Here is a 25,524-nt window from a genome sequence, read left to right as displayed (position 1 = left end):
CAATGGATTTACTTCCACTGTCACAGGCAGAACATATCAAAGTAAAGGATTTTATAACTGCAATTGCAAGTGAATAGTATACCTATTAGAATGTAAATGCTGTACGAAACAATATGTAGGGTGCTCCATCCCATGCCTGAAAGACAGAATAAGAGAGCACATTAGAGCAATCGAAAAGAAGGAAGATAAGTCACCAATAGGTCAGCGTTGTTTAGCCTACAACTGGATCCTACAACTGGATCCTACAACTGGATCCTACAACTGGATCCTACAACTGGATCCTAGAACTGGATCCTAGAACAGCAAAAGACATGATCTTATGTATCTCTATTGATGTAATAGACAGGAGCCAGAATGGGTTTCTTAAGAAAATCCCATTACTATTTTATATTTATCCAATGCTCTCCTTTCTATAAATATGGTCATAATATGGCGCCTAATACACCGTCCCCCTTACAGCTATTCATTTACATATATTTACTAAAAGATATTTAAGATCTAATTGAAAGAAAAAGACGTATTTAATGGCGATCCGATAACTATTCGTTGGCATATTTCTCAGTTTATGGCAAAAAAAGGCTCCTTTTGGAGCGTAGTGTAGTGTTTCTTTTAACGGCCACTAACTTGTTTTTAATAGTCTAAATAAAGAGGTTATAAGTAGATTAGCTATGGGGTTAAGTACACATGTTGTATAGACGTATAGAGGCCACTGTTACAAGGTCTATTTAAGGAAGGTCGCACCTAGTTTGTGCCTCTTTGGGTCTAAATGCAGCAGTCTGCTATGATATTAATATTTTAGAAGTTATATGCTGCGGTCATATCAAATGAAATGTATACGATGCCATGCATGGTGGATTACCATTGTCTATGTATATAAGGCTGATATCAGAACACAACAACACGCAAACATATTATTTTGTGGGATGGTTCGGCATATATATTGCTGCAGAGATTTGTTTTAAACCCACTATCCCGTGGCATCTCGCCTCCCTGTACCGAACGTATTTTAAATGGTGTTAATCTGGACTTCTTTCTTAATGATATTTATTAAAAGTTATGTTTTAACACATGTTGCGGGGGTAGACATATGACTGTGTTTTTGGACTAAGAGGGATGGGAAGGTGCAAAGCAATAGGCCAATTCTTTTTTATATTGGTTGAATTGACATTGCACACCATCGGTTGTTTTCTATTTGATGGGAGGAGCTCCCCAATACTCTATTTATTTATCTATTTAAGGAAGGGACATGATTGTGCCTGTAGTAGGCCGAGTTATACAGGTCATGGAACTCCGAGGTAACTACTAATATCCTCATATTTTGCAACTGGGGGTACTTTATTTATTATAATACACAAATTTCAGTGAGTCATGTGACAGAAATGACATCAGAACTCACCGTTTATAACTGATGACATCAGAACTCACCGTTTATAACTGATGACATCACTACTCACCGTTTATAAGGATATAATTTACAAGATATTCATGGCTCTTGTGTATTTTATATATATATATATATATATATATATATATAGTAAATAGCCGAGGGGCAGCCCATGAGGTAATCCAACCATAAGTGTCAGTGAGTGAGTGTCAGACCTGCGGGTCACTGTGGAACTCTGGGAAAATAATATCTTACTATTCAGGCCTCTCCTATTCATATTCCAGTCTCTTATTCAAATCAATGCATGGTTGCTAGGGGAATTTGGACCTTAGCAACCAGATGGCTGACACTAGAAACTGGAGAGCTGCTGAATAAAAAGCAAAATAAGTCAAAACTACAAATAATAAAAAATGAAAACCAATTGGAAATAATCTCAGAATATCCCTCTGTACATCACACTAAGAGTTAAATTACAGGGGAACAATCCTGTCAGTGTTTTCTCCTTCGAGCCCGGGGCACGTACGAAGCTTTAGTTCCTCACACACAGCAAACTTTTCACAGCAGTGCATTGTGGGAGTGGTATTTGTAATGTCCCAGGTCCAATCACAGAATCGCTTCCCCACAGTGGCAGAGTTCGGCAGCAGGGCATTCTGGGATTAATAGTTCTTCCTTCCGTTTCGACGCTTTGTGTTTCTCTGGCGCAGAACTCGCTTTCCCAGAGTTCCATTGCAAGTGACCGAGGCATTCTGGGATACGTAGTTTAGTGATGCTTTTTATATCGTGTGTCTCCTCTCGACTGGACTAGTTTTCCCGGCATGCATCAGTTACGGCCGAACTAGAGCCTGAGCCTCTCGCGTCCCGCGGGCTGGGAGCTTGAGAGTCTGTGAGGAGGTGAGAGAAAGACGGAACTTGTACTGGGAAACAGGAGAGGAGACTGGGGCCGGCAGGACGTTACTTCCTGTTCTGTCTCTTCACTCCCGGAACCCCCCGAGTAAGTGCGGATTTCCCTCCTCCCCCTCCTCCTAAATCCCTCCCCCCTGACTTATCCACCCCCAGCCTCTCCTACTTACACTTGTATGTCTTATACTCCCCCCTCCCCCCATTTATATCTTATATACCCCCCCACTCACTCACTAATATATTATTATATACCCCCACTCCTAATTGCCCCCTGTCTCTTCTAATTGCCCCTCTTTCTCTCTTCTAATTGCCCCCCTGTCTCTTCTAATTGCCCCTCTGTCTCTTCTAATTGCCCCTCTGTCTCTTCTAATTGCCCCTCTGTCTCTTCTAATTGCCCCTCTGTCTCTTCTAATTGCCCCTCTGTCTCTTCTAATTGCCCCTCTGTCTCTTCTAATTGCCCCCTGTCTCTTCTAATTGCCCCCTGTCTCTTCTAATTGCCCATCTGTCTCTTCTAATTGCCCATCTGTCTCTTCTAATTGCCCCTCTGTCTCTTCTAATTGCCCCCCTGTCTCTCTTCTAATTGCCCCTCTGTCTCTTCTAATTGCCCCTCTGTCTCTTCTAATTGCCCCTCTGTCTCTCTTCTAATTGCCCCTCTTTCTCTCTTCTAATTGCCCCTCTTTCTCTCTTCTAATTGTCCCTCTGTCTCTCTTCTAATTGCCCCTCTGTCTCTCTTCTAATTGCCCCTCTGTCTCTCTTCTAATTGGCCCTCTGTCTTCTCTAATTGGCCCTCTTTCTCTCTTCTAATTGCCCCTCTTTTCTCTCTTCTAATTGCCCTCTTTCTCTCTTCTAATTGCCCCTCTGTCTCTTCTAATTGCCCCTCTGTCTCTTCTAATTGCCCTCTGTCTCTCTTCTAATTGCCCCTCTGTCTCTTCTAATTGCCCCCTCTGTCTCTTCTAATTGCCCCCCCCTGTCTCTTTCTAATTGCCCCTCTGTCTCTCTTCTAATTGCCCCCTTGTCTCTTCTAATTGCCCCCCCTGTCTCTTCTAATTGCCCCTCTGCCTCTCTTCTAATTGCCTCTCTTTCTCTCTTCTAATTGCCCCCTGTCTCTTCTAATTGCCCCTCTGTCTCTCTTCTAATTGCCCCTCTGTCTCTCTTCTAATTGCCCCTCTGTCTCTCTTCTAATTGCCCCTCTGTCTCTCCTCTAATTGCCCCTCTTTCTCTCTTCTAATTGCCCCCGTCTCATCTAATTGCCCCCCCGTCTCTTCTAATTGCCCCTCTGTCTCTCTTCTAATTGCCCCTCTGTCTCTCTTCTAATTGCCCCTCTGTCTCTCTTCTAATTGTCCCTCTTTCTTCTTTCTAATTGCCCCCCTGTCTCTTCTAATTGCCCCCCCTGTCTCTTCTAATTGCCCCTCTGTATCTTCTAATTGCCCCTCTGTCCCTCTTCTAATTGCCCCTATTTCTCTCTTCTAATTGCCCCCCTGTCTCTTCTAATTGCCCCCCTGTCTCTTATAATTGCCCTTCTGTCTCTCTTCTAATTGCTCATCTGTCTCTCTTCTAATTGCTCCTCTGTCTCTCTTCTACTTGCCCCTCTGTCTCTTCTAATTGCCCCTCTTTCTCTCTTCTAATTGCCCCTCTGTCTCTTCTAATTGCCCTCTGTCTCTTCTAATTGCCCCTCTGTCTCTTCTAATTACCCCCTGTCTCTTCTAATTGCCCCTCTGTCTCTTCTAATTGCCTCTCTTTCTCTCTTCTAATTGCCCCCCTGTCTCTTCTTATTGCCCCTCTGTCTCTCTTCTAATTGTCCCTCTGTCTCTTCTAATTGCCCCTCTTTCTCTCTTCTAATTGCCCCCCTGTCTCTTCTTATTGCCCCTCTGTCTCTCTTCTAATTGTCCCCCTGTCTCTTCTAATTGCTCCTCTCTCTTCTAATTGCCCCTCTGTCTCTCTTCTAATTGCCCTCTGTCTCTCTTCTAATTGCCCCTCTGTCTCTCTTCTAATTGCCCCTGTCTCTTCTTATTGCCCCTCTGTCCCTTCTAATTGCCCCTCTGTCTCTTCTAATTGCCCCTCTGTCTCTCTTCTAATTGCTCATCTGTCTCTCTTCTACTTGCCCCTCTGTCTCTTCTACTTGCCCCTCTTTCTCTTCTACTTGCCCCTCTGTCTCTTCTACTTGCCCCTCTGTCTCTTCTACTTGCCCCTCTGTCTCTCTTCTAGTTGCCCCTCTGTCTCTCTTCTAGTTGCCCCCCTGTCTCTTCTAATTGCCCCTCTGTCTCTCTTCTAATTGCCCCTCTGTCTCTCTTCTAATTGCCCCTTTCTGTTTTTTAAATACCCCCTCCCCGATATTCCCTCAGAACCTTAATACCCCTCACCCCAGTTATTCCTGTCATTCCCTAGGTGCCCCCAGTCCATCACTTTACAGGAGTCTCATTTATAGTAACGCAGTAATATAGTAAGAAAAAAGACCCACGTCCATCAAGTTCAACCTTTTTTCCCCTAACTGCCAGTCCCCCGATACCCCATGTGGATGCCCGTTGTACCCCAGTGTAGGGGTCATAGTTACCCCTTGTGTAAGAGCCCCGGAATTGATGTGAATCTCCCCCCATATCTTTCTGCCCCCCTCTCTGCTGTACAATGTGCTAATTGCCCCAGTTAATGTGACAGTTGAGGTGGGTGCCATGTTGAAGTGCATGCCGCTGTGGAGGTGCAATGGTCAGGTGGAGTCGGTGGATAAGCGTCACTGCTCGCTGCTGTCTGTACCGGGTGATATATATCGCTACAGTCGCAGTCTGGAGGAGCTTCTATTGGATGCCAACCAACTGCGGGAGTTGCCCAAGGTAAGTGTCTCCTCCATGTCTCTAATGTGCAGCTGCTCTACGACTTGCCCATTGGGTGGCCTGTGTAGGGTAAGGGCACGTTTCCAGGGTAACCCCAGTCACATGACACGGCTGCTCTATATAACTGACACTTGGGGAGTCCAGCCCCTATAGATTATTTTTTTAAGGGGAAGTGTTCCTTTGTATTAACCTTGCAGTTGGTCTTTATCTTTGGGCTTTTTGAGTAATTGTAAACTATTTTGTCTGTAGCTGCACAGAATGACAATCCATCAGGTTGCTAGGCTCGCTGCTCTTGGCAACCACGTACTTTCTATTTGCATGACTGAAGGATTATCTAGCAGAGTCGTATATAGAAACATAAGCAGCTGTGCTGGGCTCTTGGTGGGCTGCTGGGAGTTGTAGTAACTCTCATTCACCCCTGCACCCTACAGCAACGGCTTAGTATTATTGGCACCCAGAATATATACAGATCTGTCACCCTCCCCTCCTTGCATTGAATTGGGGTGCTGGGTGGGTATGTGGGTGACTGGGGTGTAGAAGTGACACCCTGTAAATAGCACAATAACCAGCCACTTCCTTGTTGTGTGGGAGCTCCGCCTACTAATATTAATGTTCCCTATGGAATTCCAACATTATTCCTTATTAACCCTTTGTGTGTCTGTCATTCCGCTGCAGAGGTTTGGGCTGTTCCTTTTGGGGGTTCCGCCCTGGCCCCCTGTTTCAGTGTGTGGCACAGCTAACTCATTACTCCTGCCGCTGGAACTGTAGAGTGTCAGCTCCTGGGACTTAGGCAGAATGTCTCTGAACACTCTTCTTGCTGCTCCCCCCTACTTTATTGTGCCCCCCAAATATTGTATCATTGGCACTGTAAATAGGCAGCACTGCATGCACTGTAGAGTGTCAGCTCTGTGGGCAGGTGTCTCTGTTTAATAATACCCCTCCCCCATACAAAGACATTCCTCCCCAACCCCTTGTTGGCCCAGTGGCCCTACAGCAGGGGCTTATTATTCACTTATAGACCTGGGGGCAAGTTTTGGTGCAGAAGAACCCGTTGTCAAACTGAGCCCCTGTAACTGCCAGTCCTGATAGGGCCACCACTAGCCAATCACAGCAGTTGTTATACTTACATGTGGCCCTGCCTCCTGTTCTAATTCTATTCATCATATGACCCGGAACAAAAACAGAAATGGGAAGTCTTTATAATAAATCTACATGTCAGTATATTCCCCTTGTAAGCAAGGAACGGCAATGCCACAAAGCAAAACCTTTCTGGTTCAATAGAAGTGTTGGTGTTGAGGTGGGTAAGAAAAGACGTGCTTTTAAGGCTTTCAAGTTACTGGTACAGCCGAAACATTTATAAGGTACAAGGAGGCCAATAAATCATGCAAAGAAGCTATAAAGGCTCTTACTCATGAGCGTTTTTACCTGCGTTCCGTTTTTCGGCGTTCAGCCGCAGGGGAGCGCAGGAATAGACGCATTTCATTATTTCAAATGGGGCTGTACTCACACAGGCGCATGTAGGCGCCGAACGCAGGTTGAGACGCAACATGCTGCATTTTTCCTGCGTTCGGCGCCTACACACGCCTGTGTGAGTACAGCCCCATTTGAAATAATGAAATGTGTCTATTCCTGCGCTCCCCTGCGGCTGAACGCCGAAAAACGGAACACAGGGGAGCGCAGGTAAAAACGCTCATGAGTAGGAGCCCTTTGGCAAGCTAAAATTGATATAGAAAAGGATATTGCAGCAAGCAGTAAAACAAATCCAAAACTATTTTTTAAATATGTTAATAGTAAAAAAAAAAAATGAAGCAGGAAGGGGCGGGACCTTTAGTATCAGAGGGGGGTCAGCTGGTTGATGAAAACAAAATAAAAGCGCAGATTTTGAACTCATATTTTTCGTCTGTCTACACAAATGAGGAACCAGTAAGTGAAGGTTTCCTTCTTAATAGTCCCAATTCTAGTAATACAACTAATGATGCATGGTTCACACATGAAGAAATTCAAAAGAAACTAGAACATGTTAAGATTAACAAAGGTCCAGGGCCAGATGGTATTCATCCCAGGGTAATTAGCGAGCTTAGCTCTGTGATTGCCAAACCTCTTTACTTAATTTTTCAGGATTCATTGAGATCTGGCATAGTGCCGAGTGACTGGCGAATTGCTAATGTGGTGCCTCTATTCAAAAAAGGATCCCGTTCTCAGCCTCAAAACTATAGGCCAGTTAGTCTGACGTCAGTGGTAGGAAGGGTTAATAAAGGATAAGATACTGGACTTCATAGCAAATCATAATACTATGAGTTTGTGCCAGCATGGTTTTATGTGTAATAGATCTTGCCAGACTAACTTAATTTCTTTTTATGAGAAGGTAAGTAGAGACCTCGATTCTGGGATGGCAGTGGATGTGATTTACTTAGACTTTACTAAAGCATTTGATACAGTGTCACACAGAAGGTTACTGGTTAAATGAAGGAATGTTGGCCTGGAACATAGTATTTGTACCTGGATAGAGAACTGGCTAAAAGATAGACTACAAAGAGTGGTGGTAAATGGAACATTTTCTAATTGGACCAGTGTTGTTAGTGGAGTACCGCAGGGCTCTGTACTAGGTCCCTTGCTTTTCAACTTGTTTATTAATGACCTGGAGGTGGCCATTGAAAGTACTGTTTCTATTTGTGCAGATGAGACTAAATTGTGCAGAACTATAGGTTCCATGCAGGATGCTGCCACTTTGCACAGTGATTTGTCTAAACTGGAAAACTGGGCAGCAAACTGGAAAATGAGGTTCAATGTTGATAAATGCAGGTTATTCACTTTGGCAAAAATAATATAAATGCAAGTTATACACTAAATGGCAGTGTGTTGGGAGTTTCCTTAAATGAGAAGGATCTTGGGGTCTTTGTAGATAACAAGTTGTCTAATTCTGGGCAGTGTCATTCTGTGGCTACTAAAGCAAATAAAGTTCTTGTATAAAAAAGGGCATTAACTCAAGGGATGAAACATAATTGTGTCTCTTTATAGGTCCCTGGTGAGGCCTCATCTGGAGTATGGGGGCAGTTTTGGACTCCAGTCCTTAAGAGGGATATAAATGAGCTGGAGAGAGTGCAGAGACTAAGTGCAACTAAACTGGTTAGAGGGAGGGAAGAGTTAAATTATGAGGGGAGACTGACAAGGTTGGGGTTGTTTTCTCTGGGGGAAAAAAGGCGCTTGTGAGGGGACATGATTAGACTTTACAAGTACATTAGAGGACATTATAGACAAATAGCAGGGGACCTTTTTACCCATAAAGAGAATCACGTACCAGAGGCCTCCCCTTCAGACTAGAGGAAAAGAAGTTTCATTTAAAGGAACAGAGTAGGGGGTTCATCACAGTGAGGACAGTGAGGTTGGGGAATGCACTGCCGGGTGATGATTCAGTTAATGACTATAAGAGGGACTTGGATGATTTCTTGGACAGACATAATACAAAGGCTATTGTGATACTAAACTCTATAGTTAGTATAGATATGGGGATATATCATTTATGTGACAGTAGGGAGGGCTGTGTGTATGGGGCTGGGTTTATGTATATATATATATATATATATATATATAAAATGAGGCCCACACTGATGGACTGGGCATCCCTATTACTATAGTTGGGCCCTGTTTGTGTGAGTAGTAAGGGCCCCTCTGATAGGCACAGCTGTAAGGTGACATGTGATTGGTGCCAGTAGTTTAGGTAGAGGCGCAGAATAAAGACCCCGGGGCCCCAGACTCCTGTGTGTGGAGTCACTATTTACACTACATGTTCCAGCACATTGGGGGTCTCATTGAGTGGATCACATTAGCTGGATGAGTAATGATTCTCTGCCCTCCATGTGCCCAGCCTTATACTAACCCTTATACCTGTGTGATGTGTGGCATGGCCAGTGCCCCTAGACATGTGTGTGTTATTTATTACTTCTCTCATCTGCTGTCACACTGCTCTGTCTGTTAGGACATGTGAGTGAGGGGCTGCTGGGAAAAACATGGCCGCCCTGTATCAGACACTATCTCAGTGCAGTAGCCTTGTGCCCAGAGCTGATTGGCTGAGCCTGTGTTGGCCCTGCAGGTGCTGTGTGTGTGTCGCTGTGTGTAACTGTGTGTAGCTGTGTGTGTAACTGTGTGTGTCGCTGTGTGTGTAACTGTGTGTAGCTGTGTGTGTGCCAGTGTAGTTGGTATGAGAGTCATGTTGTGACTATATAGGGAGGTGCCTGCCCATTGCCCATGTTAGTGGAAGTTGTCCGTCCTGTTGTGCCAGTCTGTGTATATAGAGCAGTCACACCATCTGGGCAGCACCCAGTTCCATACGCTGCCCGTCTCCGTGGTTACGTGGGTGTACAAGACAAGAGGTGCCCACAATATAAATATGACATGAGCAGCAGTGGGTAAGGCTGGCACTGATTGGGCACATCTCTACATTATACTGACCTGCCACTCCCACACACTGGCAACACTAGGGGCACCCTCTCCATTGCACTGCTGGCTACATTCCTTATCATAATGTTGTACATTATGGGCATCCTTGCAGTTGCTCTGAATATTTGGGGAAATGTGCTATGGGCACTGCCAAATGTCATGTGCTGCAGTTTGGGGTGTATGTACTGGACACTGTGCCCATGTTTCTGCCAGGGATTGGCATCAGTAAGGGCACAGCTAATGGGTCGTGCCGGCAACTACATTCCTCCCTTGGGGCCCCAGGGATGGCTTGTGTCGGGGCCCCAGCTGTTCATTTTGTCACCCTAGTGAAATCCTGGGAGGCCCTGTGTGCCATGTGCTGCTATATTCTATCTATTATTTATACTCACATGACCCTTTCCCTGCTGGGTGTAACAGTGAGTAGGGGTGCGGCTCAGCTCTGTCTCTGGGTAACTCTAATGCCCCCCAAACTTATGTCTGGTATGTGAGTTGTGATTGTGGCAGTTACAGCTTGAGCCAAACAATGGCAGTTTTGTATCTGTCACTTCCATTCTCTGACACTTCTTTATTTGCCCCTCACCCTTTGTGGCCATGTGCCAGCGGTTTAACCCTTCCTGAGCCGAGGGCAGGGCTACAGGTTTATTCTTTATAACGGACCCACCCTGTATATATATATATATATAGTGAATAAAGTACCCCCTCTTGTAAAATATAAGGATATTATAAGTCACAGAGGAGTCACATGACCATATAAAAGTACGAGGCCGAAGGCCGAGTTATACAGGTCATGGAACTCCGAGGTAACTTCTAATATCCTTATATTTTACAACTGGGGGTACTTTATTTATTATAATACACAAGTTTCAGTGAGTCGTGACAGAAATGACATCAGAACTCACCGTTTATAACTGATGACATCACTACTCACCATTTATAAGGATATTATTTACAGGATATTCATGGCTTTTGTGTATTATATGTATATATATTAACCCTCTGTGCCCCCCACCCAGTAACCCAGGGACTTGTGTGTGACAGTTTAATTAATCATTATGTAGTGCTCCCCCTGCAGGCACAGACACACACATTGCAGCCCTATGGGACAGTCTCTGTGTGAGAACCAGTGTAGCCTGCAGCAAACACGTCCACTATTCAGAAACCACAAAAACAAAGATAAACCACAGTATATATAAATATATATATATACTTCCATATCTTGTTACATCATGAGGATAGCTGCGTGCAAGCTTTACTTATTATTATTATTATTATTATTACTAACATGTACTTTCATTTGTATTATTGTCTTTATATTCTGCCTGTTTGTTACTGTCCTTTCCTTCGCTGGACCTCTCTCTATAGTGTGTGTGTGTATTTGGAATTTGGAAATCACAAGCTAAGGCACCAAACCAAATAACTGCTCATTTGTTATTCTGCTGTATCAGCCCCCCTACAGCTTAGAGTTTATTATCTGCTCACCCCCAAATAAATTCACATGCTCCCCCCTCACTTGTATTCCTTCCCCAGGGAATCAGGCTTCAACCTGCTACAACTGACGTCTCAAATTGTCAATATTCCCTTCAGATTCTTTTATAAATATCTTACTTGGGATGTAAGCAGCAGTCCTGTCCTGCTTTATGGCAGCTGAGATTCTAGCTATCTGTATAACAGAACATTCTGTCCCAGTGGCTGCACAGATCCTATCTGATCCCCATTGTAAGCAACAGTCCTGTCCTGCTTTATGGCAGCTGAGATTCTAGCTATCTGTATAACAGAACATTCTGTCCCAGTGGCTGCACAGATCCTATCTGATCCCCATTGTAAGCAGCAGTCCTGTCCTGCTTTATGGCAGCTGAGATTCTAGCTATCTGTATAACAGAACATTCTGTCCCAGTGGCTGCACAGATCCTATCTGATCCCCATTGTAAGCAGCAGTCCTGTCCTGCTTTATGGCAGCTGAGATTCTAGCTATCTGTATAACAGAACATTCTGTCCCAGTGGCTGCACAGATCCTATCTGATCCCCATTGTAAGCAGCAGTCCTGTCCTGCTTTATGGCAGCTGAGATTCTAGCTATCTGTATAACAGAACATTCTGTCCCAGTGGCTGCACAGATCCTATCTGATCCCCATTGTAAGCAGCAGTCCTGTCCTGCTTTATGGAGCTGAGATTCTAGCTATCTGTATAACAGAACATTCTGTCCCAGTGGCTGCACAGATCCTATCTGATCCCCATTGTAAGCAGCAGTCCTGTCCTGCTTTATGGCAGCTGAGATTCTAGCTATCTGTATAACAGAACATTCTGTCCCAGTGGCTGCACAGATCCTATCTGATCCCCATTGTAAGCAGCAGTCCTGTCCTGCTTTATGGCAGCTGAGATTCTAGCTATCTGTATAACAGAACATTCTGTCCCAGTGGCTGCACAGATCCTATCTGATCCCCATTGTAAGCAGCAGTTCTGTCCTGCTTTATGGCAGCTGAGATTCTAGCTATCTGTATAACAGAACATTCTGTCCCAGTGGCTGCACAGATCCTATCTGATCCCCATTGTAAGCAGCAGTCCTGTCCTGCTTTATGGCAGCTGAGATTCTATCTGTATAACAGAACATTCTGTCCCAGTGGCTGCACAGATCCTATCTGATCCCCATTGTAAGCAGCAGTCCTGTCCTGCTTTATGGCAGCTGAGATTCTAGCTATCTGTATAACAGAACATTCTGTCCCAGTGGCTGCACAGATCCTATCTGATCCCCATTGTAAGCAGCAGTCCTGTCATGCTTTATGGCAGCTGAGATTCTAGCTATCTGTATAACAGAACATTCTGTCCCAGTGGCTGCACAGATCCTATCTGATCCCCATTGTAAGCAGCAGTCCTGTCCTGCTTTATGGCAGCTGAGATTCTATCTGTATAACAGAACATTCTGTCCCAGTGGCTGCACAGATCCTATCTGATCCCCATTGTAAGCAGCAGTCCTGTCCTGCTTTATGGCAGCTGAGATTCTAGCTATCTGTATAACAGAACATTCTGTCCCAGTGGCTGCACAGATCCTATCTGATCCCCATTGTAAGCAGCAGTCCTGTCATGCTTTATGGCAGCTGAGATTCTAGCTATCTGTATAACAGAACATTCTGTCCCAGTGGCTGCACAGATCCTATCTGATCCCCATTGTAAGCAGCAGTCCTGTCCTGCTTTATGGCAGCTGAGATTCTAGCTATCTGTATAACAGAACATTCTGTCCCAGTGGCTGCACAGATCCTATCTGATCCCCATTGTAAGCAGCAGTCCTGTCCTGCTTTATGGCAGCTGAGATTCTAGCTATCTGTATAACAGAACATTCTGTCCCAGTGGCTGCACAGATCCTATCTGATCCCCATTGTAAGCAGCAGTCCTGTCCTGCTTTATGGCAGCTGAGATTCTAGCTATCTGTATAACAGAACATTCTGTCCCAGTGTTTGGGGGTCACACGTATAGTAATAAAACTTTGGGCGATAGAGTCTCCCGTTGGTTTGATGTTACCCCTGTACTTTTGTGTTGACCAGAGGAAGGGGTGAGACAACACTAAATGAAATGGTTGCTAAGTTGTAATAAGGGGTGTTCATTGTTATCAGTTTACTTGTCCTTTAATATACTTGTTGTTATGTGGGTGCGGTTGGCAGTTTAGAGTCGGGGCAGTTGCAGGGAGGGGTTGCACAGTGAGTGTCATCTCATGTTGTGATTGGATAGTAATGTTATATATGGTATATATACAGTATATATTGTCTATGTTGTTCTATGATGTAAGTTTATTATTCTCTCATTCCTTCTCCTCTCCCCCTATGTGTGACCCCGGCCTCAGCCTTTCTTTCGCCTTCTGAATTTGAGAAAACTGGGCCTGAGTGACAATGAGATCCAGCGCTTGCCCCCCGAGGTGGCCAACTTCATGCAACTGGTGGAGCTGGACATTAGCCGCAACGGTGAGCCGCCGTATTAACCCTTTCCTTTCCTCCTTACTGTCATATTAACCCTTTCCTTTACTCCTTACTGTCATATTAACTCTTTCCTTTCCGCCTTACTGTCATATTAACTCTTTCCTTTACTCCTTACTGTCATATTAACCCTTTCCTTTACTCCTTACTGTCATATTAACTCTTTCCTTTCCTCCAGAAGCCTTTACTCCTTACTGTCATATTAACTCTTGCCTTTACTCCTTACTGTCATATTAACTCTTGCCTTTCCTCCTTACTGTCATATTAATTCTTGCCTTTCCTCCTTACCGTCATATTAACTCTTTACTCCTTACCGTCATATTAACTCTTTACTCCTTACCGTCATATTAACTCTTTACTCCTTACCGTCATATTAACTCTTTACTCCTTACTGTCATATTAACTCTTTACTCCTTACCGTCATATTAACTCTTTACTCCTTACTGTCATATTAACTCTTTACTCCTTACTGTCATATTAACTCTTTCCTACCCCCTTATTGTAATATAAACTCTTTCCTCCTTACTGTCATATTAACTCTTTCCTTTACGCCTTACTGTCATATTAACTCTTTCCTTTACTCCTTACTGTCATATTAACTCTTTCCTTTACTCCTTACTGTCATATTAACTCTTTCCTTTACTCCTTACTGTACTATTAACTCATTCCTTCCCACCTTCCTCCTTACTGTAATATTAACTATTTCCTTCCCACCTTCCCCCTTACTATAACATTAGCTTTCCTCTCGCTGTCACTCACCTTCCAGCAAAGCTTTAGTTTCCTCAACTTCAGTCAGTGACTTGTGTTTCTTGTTCCAGACATTCCTGACCTCCCAGAAAGCATCAAGTTCTGCAGGTCCCTGGAGATTGCTGATTTTAGTGGGAACCCCCTGTCCAGGTAATGTGCTCTCCCCCCTTTCTTCCAACCTGGTGTGTGTCCCCCAGACTGACCCTGTAACCTCTTGAATAACAGGCTTTTATTATATAGTATGTTATAGTAAATAAGCCTGTCCCACAATAAAGCAACAGGGACACCTAGTGGCCAGATTTAAGTTCAATCCTCCCCTCGTTCCAACCCACAAAGAAACTTAAAGACAGCAAAAGAGGAGGAGCAGCCGAGTACACGAATATAAACCTGAGATTAATTGATACTCAATATACACTCACATACTCTCAGTATCTCACTCTATTATATAAAAGAACAATTACAAAGATTACATTTCCAGGCTTCAGGTTGCCCTCATGCCGTGTGACCCCTGGGGGTGGTGGTGTAATTAGGAAGGGGCAGTGGGAGAGAATCCTGTTGTGCGGGGGGTCCTGGTGCAAATATGACCCTGGGGCCGTATCTCTGCAGGGGAGCAATTAGTGGGAGCAATGGGCTCTGGTGCTGCAGGGTAATTACTACTATGAGGGTCACATTAGTATTTGGGGGCTGCAGGTTTTGGAGGGACTATTAATACTGGATATGTGTATATTACAGGCTGCCCGATGGCTTCACTCAGCTGCGGAGTCTCGCTCACCTTTCCCTCAATGACGTCTCCTTACTGACCCTGCCCAGTGATATTGGAAAGTGAGTGCCCCCCCTCTTACTGTCCCTTCCCATTGCTCACATTATAAATACACACAGGGCTCACTCATTGCTTTTCTTACAGCTTGTCCAACCTCATCTCATTGGAACTACGGGAAAACCTCCTGAAATCTGTGCCCACGTGAGTTCTCTCTATAACCCCCCCCCCATGCTTTTTCTCTTCTCAGCCAACTCCCTGCCACCCTACTTTCTTATACCCTCAGCATTGCCCTCCTCTCACTTCCCTACCCCCCGTACCTGTTCCCCAACTCCCTGCTACCCTACTTTCTTATACCCTCAGCATTGCCCTCCTCTCACTTCCCTACCCCCGCTACCTGTTCCCCAACTCCCTGCCACCCTCCCCCCAGCACTAACACACAAGCTCTTGTCCCAGCTCTTTACCTTGTGACCAGACTTTGTGCCACACACAGACATTAGTACAAAGGAATATTCGATAGTCTCGTTGCTATAGAGTTGACTTACTCCAGGTGTAAATGTATATCCTCCTATAGATCTACGGGACAGACCCCCTGCTGTGCCAGACAGACAGACTGGATGACACTTTTGTTTTGGTTCAGAAACATCGGGGACATGTCAGACCAGGATTTAGGGGGGCACTTGTGCTTTGGGAACTGTTCTTATCTTTCCATTCTTCCCTGTAACACCCTTCAGTGTCTCACGGAGTGTCCTCCATCTTCACCTTGTGTCTCTAGGTCCCTCTCATTCCTTGTTAAACTGGAGCAGTTGGATCTGGGAAGCAACGACCTGCAGGTTCTGGTAAGTTCCAGAGTCTGTCTGTCTGTCTTGGTTCTCTCTTTGTATGTGTCTGTCTGTAGGTCTGTGTGTCTATTAATTGTCTGTAGGTCTGTCTGTGTGTCTATTAATTGTCTGTAGGTCTGTCTGTGTGTCTATTAATTGTCTGTAGGTCTGTCTGTGTGTCTATTAATTGTCTGTAGGTCTGTTCCTCTATTGGCTGCTCTCGACACTGCCTTTACTGTGTAAAAAAGGAGAATGGCACAACTTGTACAGTAATATCTACAGGACCTCTGTTAGGATTTCTAAATAACTTGTGTCTCCTCATTGGCTTCTCTCTATGTGACAAAATAACGTCAGGGAATGAATCAAATCTTGAATTACTAAAATCCACTCAGTTTGACCTCTGCTTTCATTGCTCTATTCCTGCCTTTGGGGGGCATCTCTCGGGAGCTGGGGGTACATCGTTGTTACTTTTGCTTTGCAGAAAGAGTTTGTACCTTTGGGAATTAACCCTTTAAACCTAAAGTTGTTTTCTTGACTCTTCTCTCTATAGCCTGACACACTGGGTGCCTTACCAAATCTGCGTGAGCTGTGGCTGGACAGGAACCAGCTCTCTACTTTGCCCTCGGTGAGTTTGTGAGTGACCTATATTCAGTGGTTATTACTGCCTGCTAGGGATTAGCTAGTCCATGGAAACAGACTATATACTCCAGTGAGTACTCTGGGTTAGTCATTACTTTCTCTTGGACAAGAGACTAAATACTCCAGTTAGTACTCTGGGTTAGTCATTACTTTCTCTTGGACAAGAGACTATATACTCCAGTGAGTACTCTGGGTTAGACATTACTTTCTCTTGGACAAGAGACTATATACTCCAGTAAGTGCCTGGTGGCCCCAGGCAGTGATTCTGACTTAACACCACCAATATCACTGACTATCCCTATTTCTAATCTAGTATTTGCATTGGGGCCACAGCAAGTTGAGGGAGGCAGATATATGATTGGGCTCTTGTCTGATGATTTTCAGGAGCTGGGGAATCTGCGGCGGTTGGTTTGCTTGGATGTGTCTGAGAATAAACTGGAACATCTCCCGGCAGAGATAAGTGGTCTGATGTCCCTCACGGACCTGCTGCTCTCACAGAACCTGCTCAGCTCCCTTCCCTCCAGCCTTGGTGAGTTGGGGTGTAACTATGTGATGGGCAGGATTCTGTCTTCTCACTATATGACTTCTCCTTTCAGCCTACACTTCTCCCTCTCTCTCCTCATTTCAAGGCAAATACTTCACTGAGCACAATCATTGAATAGGCCCCAGGAAGGTTAAGGAACCAGCGTATCAGTCTATGGGATTAGCACCTGAGACTGCAACAGGGGTTTCCAGCCTTGTACACAATTCCTCCTGTTTCTCACATAGAGACTGTCATGTGTAGCCCTCTATCATTTCTCATCTTGTACCCTAAATCAGCTGCCATCATTTTCTGTCTCACTGCTTCATATACTGTGCATTCCCCTGTACTCTCTCTATATCATGTGCCCATGTTCTCTCTCTGTCTCAGGTCAGCTCAAGCAGCTGTCTATCCTAAAGGTGGATCAGAATCGTCTGAATCAGTTAACGGAGTCTATTGGCGACTGTGAGAATCTTAGTGAGATTATCCTGACTGAGAACCTGCTGACGGTAATGTGCTCTCTTGTGTGGTCTCTACTCTCTTGTGTGGTCTCCACTCTCTTGTATGCTCTCCACTCTCTCGTAAGGTCTCCACTCTCTTGTATGCTCTCCACTCTCTTGTAAGGTCTCCACTCTCTTGTATGCTCACTTGTATGCTCTCCACTCTCTTATATGCTCACTTGTATGCTCTCCACTCTCTTGTAAGGTCTCCACTCTCTTGTATGCTCACTTGTATGCTCTCCACTCTCTTGTAAGGTCTCCACTCTCTTGTATGCTCACTTGTATGCTCTCCACTCTCTTGTAAATTCTCCACTCTCTTGTATGCTCACTTGTATGCTCTCCACTCTCTTATATGCCCTCCACTCTCTTGTAAGTTCTCCACTCGTATGCTCTCCACTCTCTTGCATGCTCACTTGTATGCTCTCCGCTGTCTTTTGTAAGGTCTCCACTCTCTTGTATGCTCTCCACTCTCTTGTAAGGTCTCCACTCTCTTGTGTGGTCTCCACTCTCTTGTGTGGTCTCCACTCTCTTGTAAGGTCTCCACTCTCTTGTAAGGTCTCCACTCTCTTGTTAGGTCTCCACTCTCTTGTATGCTCTCCACTCTCTTGTGTGGTCTCCACTCTCTTGTAAGGTCTCCACTCTCTTGTATGCTCACTTGTATGCTCTCCACTCTCTTGTATGCTCACTTGTATGCTCTCCACTCTCTTGTATGCGCTCCACTCTCTTGTATGCTCTCCATTCCTTCCAGCCTGAGCCCTGTAAGGCAACCATGTAGGGTCCCTGTCTTATATGGCAGTGGGGTCCCGTCGCTGCATGGCAGGCAAGTTGGGGGTTAATTTCCCCTCTGTATCCCTAAAACATTGGAGGAAGAGTAATAGTAAAAACAGCTCTACTGAGGCTAAGAATTGTATAATCAAATAAGTATTTTGGGATTCCTTGCATATAACTGCCTCTTTCCTCTGCTGGTCCCTCCCAGGTGCTTCCTAAATCCATGGGGAATCTCACCAAGCTGACAAATCTCAATGTTGATCGGAACAGACTGATCTCCCTTCCATGTGAAATTGGGGGCTGTGCCAGTCTCAGCGTCTTGTCCCTGAGAGATAACCAGCTCAGTACTCTCCCCCCAGAACTCGCTGGTGCCACTGAGCTGCATGTGCTGGATGTGGTGGGTAACAGGTAAGTGCACGTGTCTGTGCTGATACAGCTTACTCCTTGTTGCTGTTCTTCATCACTTTGGTGTCATTGTTTCCATTTTCTCTTCTTCAGGTTGTTAAACCTCCCTTTTGCCTTGACCAACCTCAATCTGAAAGCTCTGTGGCTGGCCGAGAACCAGTCGCAACCGATGCTCAAATTCCAAACAGAAGATGATGAAAAAAGTGGATCTAAGGTGCTAACGTGCTACCTCCTGCCCCAGCAACCTTCTCCTAGTCTGGGTAAGTGTCTGCTAATGTGATGGACTGGAATCTCCCCCGGCTCATTAGAGCAATCAGAGAAATTGTTCATACTTTAAATGTAAGTTACGTGTCCCCTTTAATGTTGGAAAGCAAGTTCTTCTGTGCAAGTCAGGGCTGATGTAGCATTACTTGTATAGCAGCCCTGTGTATAATACTTATTCCAAGGACTGTTTTGTCTTTATTTCCCTTCCTCTACTTGTAACATGTGCCGTTTGTACACTCCCTTCTTAGAAAACCTGCAGAACAGCGTGGAAGAGAGCTGGACAGATGGCAACCGCAATCGGGTCAGTGTCATACAGTTCCTGGAAGAGCCTAACATGGAGGAAGAGGATGATGAAGCTGCTGAAGAAAGAAGGGTGAGTTATAAGCAGACTCTAAACTTGGGGCAGAGGCTGATAAATCACTTGTTAAAGACTGAACATAAAACGTGTACCTCTGCAGACTTATGTGCTACTCTTTGGCTCTCTGGAGGCAGCTTTGGTACTGGATCAATATAATTCAAAAAAAAATTCTCTATATATTCATGCTGTTATAAATGTCTATTTATAGAATCATATTAAAGGGGACCCATCACCCAACAAAAATTATTCAAAATCCTATTTTGTCACATTAGTCAAGCAAAATTAACTTTAATTACACTATATAAATTATTTCGAAAAATAATAAAATCCCAGTCTGGGATTTCAAAATTATAGCAAGCAGGGGGCAGCCATTTTGTGGACACTGTTATTAAGGCAAGTCTTGTATCATCTCAGAATGTTGTTTGTGCCCCAGAATGGGGGAGCTGATGTCCATCCCCATGTCCTGGCTACACAATTAAATGGTGAAGAGATTGGGGGGAATGTGGGGAGAGCAGTGACATGTAGGAAGTGCTGAATGGAAAGTGAAAGGAATTGCCTAAGGCATAGAGGAGGGGCAGACAATATATGATTGACAGCTGAGATGTTTAAATGAGCTTACAGCAGCTATGAATGCTTTAATAAAAAATAGAAATTGGATTTCATGTTTAATTTGAAAATGACTTTTATTATACAGATTTTTGTGTCTGGGTGATGGGTCCACTTTAAAATACCAAGTGTTTTAATATGATTCAATAAATGAACTTTTATAACAGCATTTCTTATATAGAGAAAATAGTATAAAATTATATTGTTATCTCTTTTTTGTCACTATCATGACACTATCATGCTTAACTTTTGTACAGATTACAGATTCTGTAGCCAATACATTTTTTGTGACTTGATAACCTTAGTATATTCCAAAGCTTCCCTGTGTCCCTTATACTAGTGACTCCTTTCTCTATCCCCAGGGACTGCAGCGCAGAGCCACCCCACACCCCAGTGAGCTGAAGGTTATGAAGAAAGCCATGGAGGGACTCAGGGGGGACAGTAACACCCCCAAAGAGGAGACTGGGTCTCCCAGAGATGAGGTGAGTATCCCACAGGAATTATTACTTACCCGCAGTTGTTTAACTGGCACTCCTGTGCTGATGTATGTCACTCATTTACTATTACTCCACTCACTGACATGCACTCACACTCACTGACATGCACTCACACTCACTGACATGCACTCACACTCGCTGACATGCACTCACACTCGCTGACATTCACTCACACTCGCTGACATGCACTCACACTCACTTGTTTTATCTTCTCTCCCCAGGACAAGCGGCTGAGTGGCCTCTCCAGGCAGAGTGCTGAGTCCCAGCGCAGCGGCAGCACAGTGTCTGTGGGATTCCAGGAGGAGCAGCAGAACAGACAGACAGAAAAGCTGACAAAGCAAGTGCTGGAGGAGGAGGAAGTAATGGGGAATGACATGGAGGTGTGGTATACTGAGGTGTGAGGCAAACACATTGCATTACTTACTTTTTTCTATAAAAAGAGACATAGTAACGTGGCATTAAAGGGAAAAATTATTCTCCAATCAATCCTTAATACATCTTTAATCCCCAAGCTCCTTTTGAGGATACCAATAAATAATTAAAAGGTGTGATTAAAATACTGAGTTGATGTGTGTGTGTGTGTATGTGTGTATATATATATATATATAATTTTCACTTAAAACATGGCCGGCCAGGACCCCAAATGAATCCATACTGATTCATAAAAATTAATAAAATAAATACCGGTAGTCACTTCTTACAAATCAAGGCATTCAGAAAATTTCAGGATAAAATTCATTCAAAGAACCCCCACAGTTTTTAATCCAGAATTCAACTTTCTCAAAACTTTGTGTGTGAGTTATAGTTCTCAAAGACAATGTCCGTAATGTCTCCCGAGCTATATAATTTGAAAGCAGGAAAAGGGAGAAAAATCCACCCAGAATACGGCATCACTTACTGTTGTTCACAATAAATATCAAGTGCACTGAATAAGAGACTACATAACGAGATTGGCAGTTAAAAAACTTTTTACCTCATAACTTTTCGAAATAGTATGCGATTTCAACTGTACCCCTTTTTTTTTTTTTTTTTTTTTTTACCAAGTTAAATTTCGAGCAGTGTCCACAAGGGAACATTCCTTTCACTTTTTGGGAAAGGAAATTCAAGGAGTTCTCTGCATAATCCTTTGTATACAGAACTCCTCGAATTCAGTTTTTAATCACACCTTTTAATTATTTCTATTTTCTTATTCTATGTCTTGTCTAACATTTCAACCGATACTATGTACCCAGTCCCTTCCCTTAAAGGAATTGTTCAGTATAAAAATAAAAACTGGGTAAATAAATAGTCTGTGCAAAATAAAAAATATATCTAATATAGTTAGTTAGGCAAAAATGTAATGTATAAAGGCTGGAGTGACTGCATGTGTAACATAATAGCCAGAACACTACTTCCTGCTTTTCAGCTCTCTTGCTTTCCACTGATTGGTTACCAGGCAGTAACCAATCACAGACTTGGGGGGGGGCACATGGGTCATTTCTGTTGCTTTTGAATCTGAGCTGAATGCTGAGGATCAATTACAAACTCACTGAACAGTTATGTCCCATGTGACACCCCCTTATAGTCACTGACTAACTCAGAGTTAGAGAGCTGAAAAGCAGGAAGTAGTGTTCTGGCTATTATGTTACACATCCACTCACTCCAGCCTTTATACATTACATTTTTGCCTAACTAACTATATTAGATACATGTTTTATTTTGCACAGACTATTTATTTACCCAGTTTTTATTTTTATACTGAACTGTTCTTTTAAAGTGAGTATGGGCTGTTGTATGTGAAAAGTCATATGGCAGCTCCATTCACTCTGCTTTGCCACAGTATATAAAGGATGTGTGTTTTTCATTCACCTTATACTGAATGTTTAGTATGGTCAAGCCCTGGACCGGCTTTAGATTCTGGCACATGCCAGAGGGGCCACTGTAAGGTGTCATAGTGACTATTTTATGGGGCCTGCGGGGAGATGTTTGGGCTTCTGTGAACATGACTATCTCAATCTCAGTCTGAAACTAATTTGGCTTATTTATTCGCTGCTGGGGAACTGGCCACATGGCCCAGGATGCCAGCGGGGCTTAATCAGTGGCCTCACAGCAGTGGGAACTTGTTGGACCAGTAAAATAAGTTCTTCTAGCAGGTAGGCAGCATCATCACTTCCACACCAGTTAGTCACATTACTTCTCTACTGGCCTCCATATTGTGACACTATATTAGACAATACCATGACCTCCAAAAGGGGATCTCACGTTTCTCAACAGCCTCTGTCAGAGAAAAAAGAAAATCGTCGTAATTCATGTGTATTTGATATATTTACTTTAGATACACCCCCATACAAGCTGCTCTCTCCTCAAGACATCACCAACAGCCAAATAAAGAAGTTCAGGACTGAACCTGACCTATCTTTTCTGCCTCGTTTCAATATCTTCAGTAGGATTGGCTGGCAAGATTCAGCCAATCAGATCAATGAGATACAAATGAATCTGGAAAGGAAAGGCATGCGCAGTACAGATATCTTCTAAACGAAATGTATAAAATAATAAAGATGGCTTATAAATATCCCTTTTAATGGTGTCTTGTGCCGCCATGTTTGATACAGTAACCTGAGCTTTTTCTTCTCTCGTTTCCCCGCAGCCGACTGTGCAGTTTGCAGACAAGACCACTGTTCTCTGTGATGATGATTATGAGGATTATGATGAAGATCGGGCCTCCCCTGTGGAGAGACGGCTGATTCGTAAGGACACTCCCCATTATAAGAAGCATGCCAAGATCACTAAGCTTCCCAATGATGAGGTGGTGGAGGCCCTATTGCACGGCTTTAGTCCCAGAAGCCTCTCGGAGGAGGGGGAGGAAGGGGAGAACGGGCCCTTCCCCAGGTTCTCTTTGCCAAATGAAGAGGAAGATGATGAGGTGGCACCAGACAAAGACTGGGAAGCTGCAGGGAGCAGAGACGACCGGTTTAACTCCCAGCAGAATATCAAGGTACCACTTAATCCTTCCACTTATATTAATGATTGGGCACTCCCTGCATGCTATTTATTTGCATGTGATTACTTCCACCCCCAGCTAAATGGGAATTCTGTTGTCTTGGGATTGATCTTCCATTCTGGCCTCCTGCTGTAAAGTAGCCTGCGACTGCAATGAACTAGCCAGCCTTTACCTGCGACTGCAATAAACTAGCCAGCCTTTACCTGCGACTGCAATTAACTAGCCAGCCTTTACCTACAACTGCAATGAACTAGCCAGCCTTTACCTACAACTGCAATGAACTAGCCAGCCTTTACCTGCAACTGCAATGAACTAGCCAGCCTTTACCTGCGACTGCAATGAACTAGCCAGCCTTTACCTACAACTGCAATGAACTAGCCAGCCTTTACCTGCAACTGCAATGAACTAGCCAGCCTTTACCTGCAACTGCAATGAACTAGCCAGCCTTTACCTGTAACTGCAATGAACTAGCCAGCCTTTACCTGCAACTGCAATGAACTAGCCAGCCTTTACATGCAGCTGCAATTAACTAGCCAGCCTTTACCTGCAACTGCAATGAACTAGCCAGCCTTTACCTGCAACTGCAATGAACTAGCCAGCCTTTACCTGCAACTGCAATGAACTAGCCAGCCTTTACCTGCAACTGCAATAAACTAGCCAGCCTTTACCTACAACTGCAATGAACTAGCCAGCCTTTACCCGCAGCTGCAATTAACTAGCCAGCCTTTACCTGCAGCTGCAATTAACTAGCCAGCCTTTACCTGCAGCTGCAATTAACTAGCCAGCCTTTACCTGCAGCTGCAATTAACTAGCCAGCCTTTACCTGTAACTGCAATGAACTAGCCAGCCTTTACCTGCAACTGCAATAAACTAGCCAGCCTTTACCTGCAACTGCAAAAAACTTGCCAGCCTTTACCCGCAGCTGCAATGAATTAGCCAGCCTTTACCTGTAACTGCAATGAACTAGCCAGCCTTTACCTGCAACTGCAATAAACTAGCCAGCCTTTACCTGTAACTGCAATGAACTAGCCAGCCTTTACCTGCAACTGTAATAAACTAGCCAGCCTTTACCTGTAACTGCAATGAACTAGCCAGCCTTTACCTGCAACTGCAATAAACTAGCCAGCCTTTACCCGCAGCTGCAATAAACTAGCCAGCCTTTACCTGCAACTGCAATGAACTAGCCAGCCTTTACCTGCAACTGCAATGAACTAGCCAGCCTTTACCTGATTCTCTGTATGGTTTAGTCCAGCTAATCTTAGTCTTCCTACCTTCATGACCATATTCATTATGGTTCAGTCTTCCTAATGGTTTAGTCCATTTACCATTGTGTCCCTGATCATTATGGTTATTATGGTCCATGGTCCCTGCTAGCCCTAGTTACTATCACTCAGGCCACTGCTGGCCCCACACATTTCATTCGTTATATTTGCCATTTTCACTGCATTCAGCCACTTGCTGGACCCCTATGAACAGGGATGTGTAAAGAGAATCCCACCAGTGTTTGACTTGCCATTCGTTTCCCTCCTGACTTCCCTAGAACCTGCTTTGGCCTCTCCATGATTATTTTATGAGCCGGCCAATTCATGGCCCACTGAACTCTTGCCATTTGGTGAGTTCTTGTTTATTAATCACACCAATGGCAATTGAACTACATCTCCCAGTTTGAGGAGCCTCTAACCCTCACTCTTGGTTGAGGGAACTGGAAGGCAAGATCCAATCACAAGTTGACTTTAGAGGTCATGTGAGCAGTTTCACGTGTCCCTACTCTGTATAAGGAAAACCCCAGTGTTATTAAAACATTACATAGTTATCCTACTTGTCTCCAGCTTGTTTTGAGCTCACGGCTACTGTGCCCTCGTGACTCCCCCCGGACCTGCCAGTGGCTTCATAGCCCTCCTGTTCCTTCAAGAGAATAAGCCCTTGTGCCCAGGTTGATATTGTGGCTGTTTCCATGTATCCAATCACTTGCAGATATTACCACTACATCAGCAGCTAAACTCAGTTTACAAAGGCTCAGTTCCACAGGCAGTTCCACGACACACACAATAGTAAATGTCCATATAAAGGGCAACTTCCCCTTGTGATAATGTACATGGTAAGACTAAGCCTAAGGGGGCGCTGGTGGGAGTCTGGTGTCATTGCTGGGTTCTCT

The 25,524-nt window shown here is 44.2% G+C and overlaps 1 protein-coding gene across 35 annotated transcripts in view; it reads left to right on the top strand.

Moving 5' to 3' along the window:
• The first annotated feature begins 1,816 nt into the window (after window positions 1–1,816).
• The window catches only part of scrib.S (scribbled planar cell polarity protein S homeolog), a 66,728-nt gene continuing 43,020 nt past the window's right edge, over window positions 1,817–25,524 (top strand). For 8 of the 35 annotated variants that reach the window (XM_041568086.1, XM_041568070.1, XM_041568072.1 and 5 more), the window contains exons 1-16: window positions 1,825–2,375; window positions 4,937–5,109; window positions 13,378–13,495; window positions 14,326–14,404; window positions 14,987–15,076; window positions 15,159–15,215; window positions 15,787–15,850; window positions 16,383–16,457; window positions 16,856–17,000; window positions 17,382–17,500; window positions 18,468–18,667; window positions 18,758–18,924; window positions 19,177–19,301; window positions 20,255–20,374; window positions 20,611–20,784; window positions 23,016–23,363. In XM_041568086.1, the coding sequence (XP_041424020.1) occupies window positions 4,951–5,109; window positions 13,378–13,495; window positions 14,326–14,404; window positions 14,987–15,076; window positions 15,159–15,215; window positions 15,787–15,850; window positions 16,383–16,457; window positions 16,856–17,000; window positions 17,382–17,500; window positions 18,468–18,667; window positions 18,758–18,924; window positions 19,177–19,301; window positions 20,255–20,374; window positions 20,611–20,784; window positions 23,016–23,363 (2,040 nt within the window). In that variant the 5' untranslated portion in view covers window positions 1,825–2,375; window positions 4,937–4,950. Of the gene's footprint in view, window positions 2,376–4,924; window positions 5,110–13,377; window positions 13,496–14,325; window positions 14,405–14,986; window positions 15,077–15,158; window positions 15,216–15,786; window positions 15,851–16,382; window positions 16,458–16,855; window positions 17,001–17,381; window positions 17,501–18,467; window positions 18,668–18,757; window positions 18,925–19,176; window positions 19,302–20,254; window positions 20,375–20,610; window positions 20,785–23,015; window positions 23,364–25,524 lie in introns of all 35 variants that reach the window. The other 27 variants (XM_041568081.1, XM_041568082.1, XM_041568074.1 and 24 more) reach the window with 14 other exon arrangements.

This window comes from Xenopus laevis, chromosome 6S (assembly GCF_017654675.1).
Source record: "Xenopus laevis strain J_2021 chromosome 6S, Xenopus_laevis_v10.1, whole genome shotgun sequence".
NCBI lineage: Eukaryota > Metazoa > Chordata > Amphibia > Anura > Pipidae > Xenopus > Xenopus laevis.
Note: the sequence above shows the minus strand (reverse complement) of the source record. Positions and strands in the feature narration are given on the sequence as shown.